Source organism: Python bivittatus, unplaced genomic scaffold, assembly GCF_059951505.1.
Source record: "Python bivittatus isolate LINGU-HERP-01145 unplaced genomic scaffold, Pbiv_v1 ctg000020_np1212, whole genome shotgun sequence".
In the NCBI taxonomy this organism is placed as follows: Eukaryota; Metazoa; Chordata; class Lepidosauria; order Squamata; family Pythonidae; genus Python; species Python bivittatus.
In genome coordinates, this window is record NW_028277030.1 from 85771693 (window position 1) to 85784049 (window position 12357).

A 12357-nucleotide genomic window follows, 5' to 3' on the forward strand; every position below is an offset into this window, starting at 1 on the left:
CTGAAATATCAGAATGAAAGATGATTATGCAGGTCTATCACATAACTCTCCATTTGAAATTCAGGAGCTGGCTTGACTCCCCTCCCTTTCTCATACATGTCCCTTTTAGGAGGAAGGGGTGCAGAGATGCCAAAGTGATCTATAGAGCAATAGCTTTGGAACATCATGATTTCCTTCTTATGAAGATAGATTCAACAAATAATCTCGTAGCACGGGGTGGGGGTGGGGGCATCCTGTAGCTACAAATCTTCCCATCCCTTGTGGTAAACTCAACCATAAGATCATGGCAGCAGCTCATTCTTTTTTTCTTAACACTGTTAAAAGGCTTCAGTTTTATGCCAGCATAACCATGCCTGAAATATTCCAGCAATGCTGAGTATGAAGGGAGGGGGTCAACCTCCTGCATCAGGCACACATGCACTAAATCTCCTCACTTATTCTTAGAGACCAGAGTTGGTGCGCAACCTTCCCAAAGGTCGCCACAGCTGGACGGCAACAGCACCCAGGAAAAGTGCCCCGGGTGCCCCCTGCCCAATCCAACCTGCAGCGCAGTCACAAACAGGACGAAGTTTAGGGTCCCTGTTTGCGCAGGTTGCCTTCTTGCCAACGGTTGCAAGCAGGCCAGCGCCGAGGAAGGGCGACCGCAGTTCGGTCGGGCTTCTCATTTTCTCTCTGTCTCTCGTGTTAGGCGGCCGATAAATAAAAAGCGGTTTGGAAATTCAAGCGGGGTCGACGGAGGAGATGCGTCAGCGGGCGCCCTAGGACGTGGTTGGGGTGAATCTATTAATCACGTCAGGAGCTGCAGGTCTGGGCGGAGAAAGTGGAGGCTGGACTGAGAGAGAGAGAGAGAGAAAGAGAGAGGGAAGGGGTGTGCGTCTGGGGCTTCTGCACCTATCCATCTCTCCGACACCTCCTTCGAATCATTCCCAGTCCTGCCGAGTTCAGAGTTGCGCTGCTGCCCGCAAGGATACACAGGAGGAAAGCGAAAGGCCGAGAGGGCTGGGAAGCTCCCTGATCTGGCTCCCGGGACGAACATCAGATGACAGCTCGAGCACGCCGTGGGAGGGGAACCCCGCTCGGCCTTCGCCGCTAGAGAGCCAGTCACAGCGGAGCCAGCTGCGGCTTCCCCGAAAGGCGAGGAGTCGCAGAGCAGCGGCCGGAGCGAGGGAGCAGCTCCAGAGAGACCGAAGCGCGAACCGCCGGCGGGGAGCAGAAGAGCGGCGTCGAGACTTGTCCCCCGCAGCCCGTCGCCTTGGCAAAGCCTAGGAGGGGCGCGCCGAGGCAGGGCTGGAAAGGGAAAGCCGGCGAGGGCCAGGGCGGTGCAAGGAGAGCTCCCCGCTTGGAGCTGAAGGCCGGACCGAGGATGCTGCTGCTGCTCCCGCTGTGGCTGCTGCTGCCGGAGCTGGCGCTCCTGGCGCCGGCTCAGAAGTTTTCAGCGCTCACGGTAAGGCAGCCAGGCTGGCTGGTGAACCTCCGGCTGCTTCCTGCTCCTTCCCCCTCGTCACCGCGCCGGGGCAGCAAAACCTTCCCTCCGCCCTTCGCCCACGCTGGGCACAGGCTTCCCTCCCACGAGGATGCCCGCTGAGCCCCTTTGGCCAAGCGGGAGCGTGCCCTGCAGCCGGGAAGCTGCGACTGCGCTGGTCTCGGTGCCCAAAGTCTGGAGGTGCCAGAATTCGGCGTTTTCACCCCGCTTCTTCCACGCGTCCCTCTCACGTGTTGGCTGAAATCCTCCCTCGAGGTGGTCGGCTTGTTTTAAAAGCAAAAACAGGGCTCCAGTCCTTAATGCTACATCCAGCCCCCCCTTTAAAATGTAAAATCGGCAATCATGGCTTTTAGACCCCTATTCTCCCCCCAATACCCACAGGATAGGTAACGTTTGTTTGATAGGATACATTTTACTAGCAGAAATCTTAAAACTGGCATCCTTCTTAAGAAATGGTGTGTGCACAGACATGCTTGTTTGAAGTTAGTTGGTAGTCTCTGCGAATTTTGCATAACTATCTTCCCACAACCAAGGGGAAATTACTTGGTATTGATTTCCCCATGCTTAATGGGCATTGATATTTACATCAGTTCTGTTTGGAGCATAAGGAGAGTTTGAAGGAGCATTAATAAGATTAACTAATGTTAAGTAAACATCTGTGTCTTGGGAATTCTCCCTGAGGCATTGTAAAGTAATTGAGAGCAATGCAGTTTATTTAGTTTGTATTCAGATTATGGACACGTCAATGCTGTATTTAGGATTTATTTAATCCAGTATGGTTCCGCTGAAAGTGCTTGGACTAAGTAAGTGTAAATGCAAGGAAAGTGGTTAAGTGGTTTGGGTTTGGCAGCTTTCAGCTTGCTGAAAACCGTCGGGGGAATTAGGCTCCCTGCTGAAAACCAGCTGCCTTTTGAAAAAGGGATGGAGTGAACCACAGATTTAAGAGTCTGAAACACTGATCCGAAATGCATTGAGTTGGGACACAATTAAATCTTCAAATATTTTAGGGCAATTTATTCCAAAGGAGGCCCCCCACTTGAAATTATGCTGCTTGGAGATAGAGTTCACTCCAGTGAATGGGACTCACTTTCACTTTCTATGTAGATGCTCCCTGATTAACTCTATTAAAGGGAACTGAGTAGGAAGCAAACTGGTGCAGAATAGGCTTGATTAAGATCCAGCTTCAGCACTGCTGACTTATAATCACTGGGCATGATCCAAAGGAACCTGGCTGTACTTATCTATGCTCTTTTGAAATCAGTAGAGCTTTTAAGCATTAAGTCTAATGAATGAATGACTCTAGATGGCTAACTTTCTTTCACTCACTTCCAATATGTTTAACATAGCAGCAGCTGACTACTATATTTCCTGAAATATCAACTCACCAGGTATTTGAACTTGCTTCAGCAATTGGAATGGATATTCATTTCCCATTCATGCACTGAGGATTCACTGAAAGTGTGGACAGAAATCCCAGTCATTCTTAGTAATTTTAGTACCTCTCCCCTCTAAGCAGGTATGCTTAGGAGTACCCTGATTATTCTGATTTGTGAACTATTTCTTTTAAAGTACTTTATCCAGGCAGCTGCTGTGTTGCCAAGATCTGTAGGCTAGTTTTTTTAAAAAGACCAATCATCACTATCCTGGGAAAACTCACAGTTGTGGAATTTATATTTTGTAAGATGATAGTTATCTTGTAAGATGATAGTCTGGATAGCCTTTCAGATACACAGCATACTCTTGGCTCAGAGAGCAGTGGATGTCCTATCTCCAGCTTGACTCCCAAGTTAATTGGACTGTTCAAGTCCAAATATTTGATTTAACATTAATTTATTCATGAAACATTTAACCACCCACTAACTGATGTACACCGCCCAGAGTCACTTTGTGTGAGATGGGTGGCTAGATAAATTAAATAAATAAATAAATAAATAAATAAAATAAATAAATAAATAAATACTGGTTATTCTACAAAATATGTCCAATGCAGAAAACAGCATGAAGGTCCAGGAGGATTTCCCCTTCTCCAGTATTGGCTGAGAAAATTCATTCAACTCTCCTTCCTAACTTCCCATCCCCACTCCACAGCCCTCTGTCGTGAATCAGAAGATCTTCCTTTCTCAAAGCTTTATGCTGGGGAAAGGAAGAGTAAATACGTGTGTTTTGTGTGGGTATTTTCCCCTTCGCACTCTTAGCTCCATTTCTGGCCAGATATGATGTACAGAAGGGTAACTTATGATCACGGATTGACCTCTGAGCCTCATTTCATGCTCAACTCAGAAGGACACCAGCTTTTTGGAAAAGGAGCCATTTTGATATTGAACTCTCCCCTTTCAAAAACTTGCCTTATTCCAAGATTCCAGTTCTCAGCATCAGCCATGTTGCTAAGATATTGCATATGAATTTTACTAAAGTACAGTCTCAGTAAGAATAAATGCAAACAGACTTGCAAACAAGCTATTGCTCCACATTAAAAAAACCATACTCTAAATGTAATTACTTACTAGTCATCACCATAAGAAAACAGAACTAATTCTTGTTGTATACTCTATCAATTTCATGAGAATACTTTAAGAGTAATGCCCATACATTCCCTGGATGTAAGTTGACATGAAATCACATCCTATATATGATTTTATAAATGCTGGTTATCACAGTTTATCACTCTTGTACATTCCAGTTTCCTCTCTCTCTTTGTAAAAAAAAGAAAAAAAAGACTTTTTTTTTTTAAAATCCCAAGTTATCTACCTGATCTCATTTATCTGTTAAATCGTAATACAGACTGCACACTGGATTATGAGATATAATGTAGTGGTAGGTTTCAAAACATGAACTGGGCAAACAAGTAAGTAGAAGAAGTTTCTCTGATTTCTCATACCAAACAGCCTTTTATTTGATAGCATATAACAATATAGCAATATATAGCAATAATAACAATGCAGGTAATCCTCAGCTTATGACCACAACTGGGACTGGAACTTCAGTTGCTAAGCTCCCAATTTTATGACCTTTTTTGCCACAGTGGTTAAGCAAATCACCGTGTTTGTTAAGCAAATCAGCTTCCCCCATTGATTTTGCTTGTTGGAAGCTAGCTAGAAAGGTCACAAATGGCGATCACAAGACCCTGGGACACTGCAACCATTGTAAATAAATGCTGGTTGTCAAGCACCCAAATTTTGATCAAGTGACTGCAGGGACACTGCAATGGTCATAAGTGTGAGGACCAGTCATAAGTCACTTTTTTCAGCGCTGTCATAACTTCGAACAGTCGCTAAACAAATGGTCATAAGTCAAGGACTACCTGTAGTATACAATTCCATCTGACCAAAGAATGACCAGTTAAAGTCCCCCCACTCTACCCTGAGTGCCTTTGCAATACTGCATTTTCATGATACTTCCGTACTCTGAAAACTTGCATTATCTTGTTTCCTTGGAGAAGGAATGGGCAACAGATATTCCTGATCTCCATCTCTCATCAGCCTTGGTCAGCATATCTAATAATGAGAAGATAGGAGATGCAGTCTATCAACACCTGGTAGGTTGCTGGTTGCTGATGCCTTCACTGGATGAAGGCTGCATTTACTTCTGGCAAATCCTTGCATACGTTAATCTACACAGAAGTAAAAGCAGCAGCCAAGTGTAAAGCACAGTGGATATACAACAAGCCTGGGTTATACATTGCTTCTAATCCAGTGGATTTCAATGGGAATTAATTGAATACATCTGCGCACAAGATTTTAGCCTTAGGACATGACTTGAAAGCAGCCATGGAGGTGCTGTCTGAATGTTACGACTGGCCATATAGCTTAGGCTGGGAGGAGGAGGAAGATAATTGGTCCCCAAGAGGACAATGCTGAGCTGATTTCAAAAAGGCAGCCATGTAAGTTGCATGTGAATTGACATTTATATACCCATCTATACTTTTGGACAGAAGTGATAGGAAAGGTTGAAACAGCCTCTAGGGATCCCTATATTGTGGAGTCCTTGGTGCTTTCTGAGCTTGGTTGTCTGCTTGCAGACATTTCATTACCCAACTAGGTAACATCATCAGGGTACTGATGATGTTACCTAGTTGGGTAATGAAATATCTGCAAGCAGACAGCCAAGCTCAGAAAGCACCAAGGACTCCACAGTTCAACCCTGAGTTACAGATATTCTCTTCTATTGTTCCCTATATTATACACATCTGGTTATACAGTTTAGCAAGTAAAGACATATTTTCTCCTAATGTTGCAGTTATGCCAACCTTGCCAGCTGGCAAACTATCCTGGGTGGTATTTAGCAGATTAGATTGCCCTCACTTGGTGACACGTACAAGGTAGACAGTTACATTCACCTTGCCTGTAAAGACAAACATTGATTTTTTTTTTCCTACAGAGAAAGGAATATGATAGTTGAAGCTTGGTTGTTTCAAAGCAAAGCACTAGTAAGGATTGATCTGAAAACAGTGGCACAGTCAAGAGAATCGAAAACAGCAGTTTTGTCAGTTTGCTGGTATATATCCTGATCCCAATCCTATACCAAAACGCTGTATTTGTGTTGCTGGACTAGAACTGGGGAGATTCAGGTTCTAGTCTTCCTTTAGGCATGGAAGCTGGCCGGTTAGTTCTTCTCAATCCTAGACTGGAGAGTCAAAAATGTCTCTCTACCAAACCACACTAACCAGCATGGTAGACTGCAGTCCATAAGCTTTAGAGAAGGGGCCTCCAGCCTGCAGTGGATTGATTTGGGCTGATAAAATTATCTGTATTTATCTCTATATCTTCCAACTAGCATGTTTAATATCTGGATGTTAGGTGGTAAAGCTGGATAACCTGTTCAGTTTTAGTGTGGAGCATCTGCTTATTGCAAAGAAAATGGCCTTGATAAATTATACAGGAATAAGTTGGTATTTGGAATGGAGGAAAAAGGAAGAGAAAATATATATATTTTTAATTTTTTCATACCTATACCCGCAGAAAAGACTTTTGTCTGGGATTTGCCATGTGTTTGGCAAAGAAGAAAACTTTATGAATAATAAACCCATTTCCCCAAAGAAACTAGGACCTGGCCATCTATGAACTCTTCTAGTTGATTTGCCTTTTTCAAATTAACAAGTTGATTACATGCAAATAAAACTGCATTATCCCAATCTCAGTAAAGGTGTTCTTTTGAGATGTTAAATGGAATATAAACTTCTTTATGCTACAATTTAGTCATTGTGGTTAAGTGTTTTTTGGTTCTTTCAACAGATCATGATATGTGAGCCACTTGCAAAATATAATCAGAATTATGGTTCAACATCATGAATTCAAATGGCTCCTTAACATTGGCTCTCTTTGTCTAATCAATCAAAAATTAAAGTGATTAATCTTCAGAATAAACCAGTGCAGTATGCTGGTGCAATGGGATACTTCTTCCCTCTGCTAGATTACTGATTGATCACTGCATTTTGATTGACTTATCATGCATACAATTTCAGTCTCTCTTATTCACTAGGACTTGAGCTAGATAATCCTTGAGGTGCTTACTAACTCTATAATTCTATGACTCTTCTCAGCAAACTTTAATTGTACAAAATGAGCTGTGTTAGCAAAGAGCATAGTCTTTACTGATGTAAATCCAAGGTTATGGATAGACCAGTTTTGGAGAGCTCTCATAGTTACCACTTTTTAGCAAAGGTTGTTTGACAAGAAAATGGAACCTGCTGGGAATAATACAGTGTATGGTTGGTCTTTGTTTTATTCAATGTGATTTTGTAAGCTGCATCAAGCTTATAGAACAACAGGACATTGATATCGCAAACAAATGCATAAAAATAGTTGAATTCAAGCCATGAAAATGGGCCTTCTCAGTTACAATCTGTCCATACAGTGGGGAGAGAAGACGCATTTAAAAGGTGGCTGAGCCATTTATTTGGAAAGCTAAATAATTTGCATAGTAAAATATCTCAGGTTCACTTTATGCCCTTTCCAAGTCAACTCTCTCTCAACTAACTGGGTTACCATAGACTTTGTGATCTTGGATTAATTGCAGAGGCAAAATGTTTTCTTTAATGCTAGGTTTAAATAACTGCTTTAAAACTCACAAGATGCCTTAAAACTTAAGGTCTGTTTAAAGGGTTAGAGGTAAAGGTTGGTGCTGTGAGGAGGAACTGTATTATATACACATACTGTTTATGACAGCCGTAAAGTGGACATATTTATCTTAGCCTTTCGGTAAATGAGAGTTTCTGCTGTACCGTAAATGTTACCCAGGGATCATTTTTTGTGCAACTCAGAGTGAAAATGGCTGGGTCATTCATACCTGACATTCTTCAGAAGGGGTTCCATTCTCTTTGCAAAGCTTCCTAGAAATGATTTCTGGGTTAAAAGCTACTTTTAGTAGAACCTTAAAGAACCTTAAAGAAACTCCGAAAACATGATAGTCTGTGATTTCTGCAAGTGCAGATCACAGTAAGTCAAGTGGATATTGACAAGTTTTCATCCCCTGGAGTACACATACTTGAAAGTGTGGCTTAAAGTACCTTCCAGAAAGTAATGTAGAGGGTTTTTTCCTCCTTCTTAAAATGTAAACAATATGCATAAGTTATATCCCATGCCATGCTTTTGTGCTTCATCATGACATTTCCTGATTTTAACAAAAAATCTACGTATCTTACAAAGTCGTACAGGCAACCGATCTTCAGCTATTCTCTGGCAGACACTTTGTCTTACAGCTTTAGCAACTTTGTTTCCAAGGGGTTCAGAGAGGTTTCCAGCGGCCTAACTGTGGCTGGAATTCAGCTCCTTCTGGAGTAGAGATAGCAGCCAGGGGATGGGGAAACAGCAAGGAGGGACAGAAATGAATTTTGGCTAAGGATGCAGGTCATATCACTGTTTGATAAATGATAGCAAGGTAGAAAAGTGATTTGCTCTGAAAGTCTATTGCCCAAGAGGTTCTATATAGAATGCATCAGGCAAATGAATGCATTCCTAATAGTTGACAAATAACTGAAGAAAGTTGAACTTTAGGTTAAACTTGAAAACGTGCATGCCCTGGTACTGTCAATATACTAGTTATGAATCATATCGACTGTGGCACCTAAGGCAGTCTAGCAATTGTCTGCCACATAAGGGATATGACTTAAATTGCCATACTGAGTCTGTGACAGGCATCTGGGGTCCAGGATGGTTCATCCAGCATGTTCAACTGTGATTCAGACTGTAGAGTATCCAAGTCACATTTCCTAAGCTAGAGTGTGTGACTTGATTCTTAGTATTTCAAGAAACAGAAGTCCACTGCCTTAATATCAATCCTGATATTTCTTTTTTTCAACATACGCTAGGTCCCTAACATTTAATCAAGTATTTGGGGAAATATGGAACTTCAGGGAATTGCCATTCTTCTGACAATATTAGAAGTCTGCATTCACTTAGATCAAATTGCACCTATGAAGGAGTTTTCTGGAGTGTTAGTTATTACTACATGGAATCATTCTTCTAAATCTTTTGTCCCTCCGAACATGGCCTCATGAAGACATTTTTCACTGCAGTCTGTAAGATCTTACTTGTGTCAGGGCATGTCTGAACACCTGTTATGCATGACGTTTGAAGGATTTGCCCTGTGCCACCTATGATCCTTGTTCCCACCTCTTCCAACACAAAAGCAGTCAAGAAAAGCATCAAGCATAAATACTTACCCAAATGGGATTGACTTGGTTTAGTTCTGATTCAGCTTCAGTATGGAGAATGGAAGTACATTAGACTGTAGGTTAATGTTGGGTGTACTTGATTTTCATTCAGAATCTCTATGAATTGCAGAGAGATAGCAAAGATGCAGTTCTGAGTTTTGCAGAAATTATGGGCCTGTGTTTTCCATTATGATTTAAGTAACTATGCATATCTATTGGTTGCACATGCCAGTCCTCCCCAATCTGGTGCCCTCCAGATATGTTAAACATCCATTCCCCAGAAATGAATGGTAGCAAATATGGAAAGTCCAACAACTCTGGTCCAACAAAGTCTGAGTCCAACAAATTGAAGAGCATCAGCTGGAAAATGCTAGGATATGCATTGAGGTGAGCTCTAGTTGGGGGGTGGGGAGGCAGGATATTACCTGTGATCTTATCTTCATGGTGGAACCTCCTTTCTCTCACTGTCAGTGTCACAGGTTTGCCTGTCTCTGCTTCTATGACTGATCCCATACCACATCTCCCAAAGGAGAGGTGGGGGCAAATGATGCCAGCTGGTGCTCCTGTTCCTTGCTCCTATTAGTACATGTCCCCTTGAAAAAGGCAGGTAAACAGTCAGAAAGAGTAAGGAGGTGGAGCTGGCTCAGAGGTTCTGTAGGTCATCAAAAAGCCTATCATGAAAAGCAGAGTTTGGCAGAGATCAGACAATGATTGAAAGAACTGGTGGATCACAGACTTTTAGTATATGTGCACATCCAATGGATCCATTACTGTAGACATATTCCATGTTAGGTCAGATGCACAGCTGTGAGGTGTGTTATTCCTTAACAATACAAGTACTGCTTAAAGGTTTCCCTTTGGGAATCATCAATTTATACTCTGGAGAATCCACACATATCTTTAGAAGTGTAGCTGCTTGGCTTGAAAAACAGAAAAGATTGAAAATCATTCAGAAATGTAAATTAGGAATATGCACATGCAGATTTATTTGATTTTGATGCCGCCTGACTCCAACCAACGATTCATAATTTGTGCATTTAAAATTCCCACACACATTTTATATTTTATATTTTGATTTTATAATGCTGCATCTAAACGTCAAATTTCCATGCATTTTGAGAGCCAAATCTGCAAATACTGAATGGCATGATATGTGATTTGAATTGTATATACCATCATATTTTGTCAGTATCCCAAAATATTGTCAGAAACCATTCAGGCCCTTGTGGAAGATTTATCTGAACCCTATTTTAGTTTCTGTGCATGGTGAATGTGCTAACTGCAAAGACATTTTTAACAGATTGCCTGGCACCTCATCGGTGACTAAAGCTGCCAGTGTAGAAGCAACTATAAATCAAACTGTGTGCATTGAGTTTCAATCAATAACTTTTCAGCGCTTCTAAAATAAGTAGAATCAAGTACCGTTAACCTGTCAGTTCCAAAACTTTCCTTGTACAACCATGATAAGTTAACCAGAAGCTTGACAAAGACTGGTTATAGGGGAGATCCAGTAAGGGTCAGAGCTATCACATTTTTTTAAAAGGCTGTCACTAGGGCGATCTTGTCTGATGTAGAAGACTAAGGAGGGTCAGGTCTGGCTAGTACTTGGGCTGTATGCTAGACTGGAAGTAAAAAAAAGAAAAAACAAAAAGGAAAAAGGTAAGGGCAAACTGTTTCTCTGTGATCAAGAAAATGGCATAGATATATCCAGGTAAGTCATTACAATAGCTCTTGATTTGAAGGTAACTTTGTTTTTATCTAGGAAGCAATCTTTATATATGAAAATCTCAGTGCTTTAGCTCCCTATACACTTTTTATTATCGTTTTCTCTCCCTACTCTATATAGTACTGTGTGTGTGCATGTATATGTATTTATGGATTCAGTAAGAAAGTCACAACAGTCAGTTAAGAACCAGTTCAATGCTCTGGCGTTAACTTCAAAATGTCATAGACAACAGTCTCTAATTCTTGACATAAATGGCTAGATATTTTAAGGCATGCTTTTTGTTATAGCATGGGGTACTTTCTTGTCTACAATCCTGGGTATATATAGGGAGGAATTAGATTGACCTTATTCAGTCTAGATCCCAACACATTATTGAAAGAGAGAGAGAGATGATGTAATAATCAGAAGTGTATTATTAGCAGTACTGTAAAGGCAAACATTAAGAACTCTGGAGAATAACTGATAGTCGTATTTTATTTATATGCAATCACTGTAATTTGAAAATTCTATGTCCATGCATGTAATGAACACTGGTTGGTGACTAGCTGATGTTTTTCAGCTTGCCATGTCAGCTGAACACCATTTTTAGGTGGTATGATGATAAATTGATTGAGATTTCAGATAATTCAGTATGACCTGTGTGAAGTTGTGAAGCCTGTTAATCTTTGATTACCAATTCAGTTCTCTAACCTGGCCAGGGTAAACAAAGTATTGTATTTAATCCTGCTAATTTCACAATCTTTAAACCATGTGTTACTTTCTCAGATTTATGCCACTAGATTAGAAATAATACATATAGGGAAATAATTGGAAATTTGGAATATTCTTCACTTTCTGAGCCACTAGATTGGTACTACCATCAAGGCACTGGACTGGCCATTTGTCTCCATATGTTGTTGTTGCCTGGCCCCAAGTTTGTTACATCTTTTACGTTCAGTGATGTGAGAGTAAGCTTTGTTACATTCAGTGAACCTATTTTGGAGTAAACACATACCACTGTGTAGAATGATAGAATCAGAGTTTGAAAGGGCCATTTAGATCATCAAGTCCAACTTCCTGCGCAGTGCAGGAATCTAGATTAAAACATCCCAGACAGACTATTTACCCTCCCCAAAGCCTCCACCTTTGACTATATTCAGTGAAGGGGAACTCACCACCTTTCTATGTTCTACCATCAAACCGTTCTTACATTAGAAAGTTTTTCTAACATTCAGTCAGAATTTGTAGAACAGCCTCTCTAGCCTGCTATCTTCCAGTTAGGTTAACTTCAGCTCCCATAATTTATCAGCCAACATTGTACACATTGGCTGAAAATTATGGAAGGTGAAGTTCAAGATACCTAGAGAAGGTGGAGAAGGCTGGTAAGGGCATAGGAGACTGCCTTATAGCTTTAGTAAGAGCTTTGATCCACCTAATGGCCCAGTTTGGGGTAGTGGTTAAGGCACAGGCTAGAAACCAGGAGATGGGGAGTTCTAGTCCTGCCTTAGGCACAAAGCC

General features: G+C 41.4%; 1 protein-coding gene across 6 annotated transcripts in view; it reads left to right on the forward strand.

Annotated features, from left to right (window-relative positions):
• Positions 1 to 714: 714 nt before the first annotated feature.
• SMOC2 (SPARC related modular calcium binding 2) overlaps positions 715 to 12357 on the forward strand; it is a 137572-nt gene continuing 125929 nt past the window's right edge. For 3 of the 6 annotated variants that reach the window (XM_015887984.3, XM_007427713.4, XM_088151139.1), the window contains exon 1: positions 718 to 1444. In XM_015887984.3, coding sequence (XP_015743470.1) covers positions 1364 to 1444 — 81 coding nt within the window. In that variant the 5' untranslated portion in view covers positions 718 to 1363. Of the gene's footprint in view, positions 1445 to 12357 lie in introns of all 6 variants that reach the window. The other 3 variants (XM_007427715.4, XM_015887983.3, XM_007427712.4) reach the window with 3 other exon arrangements.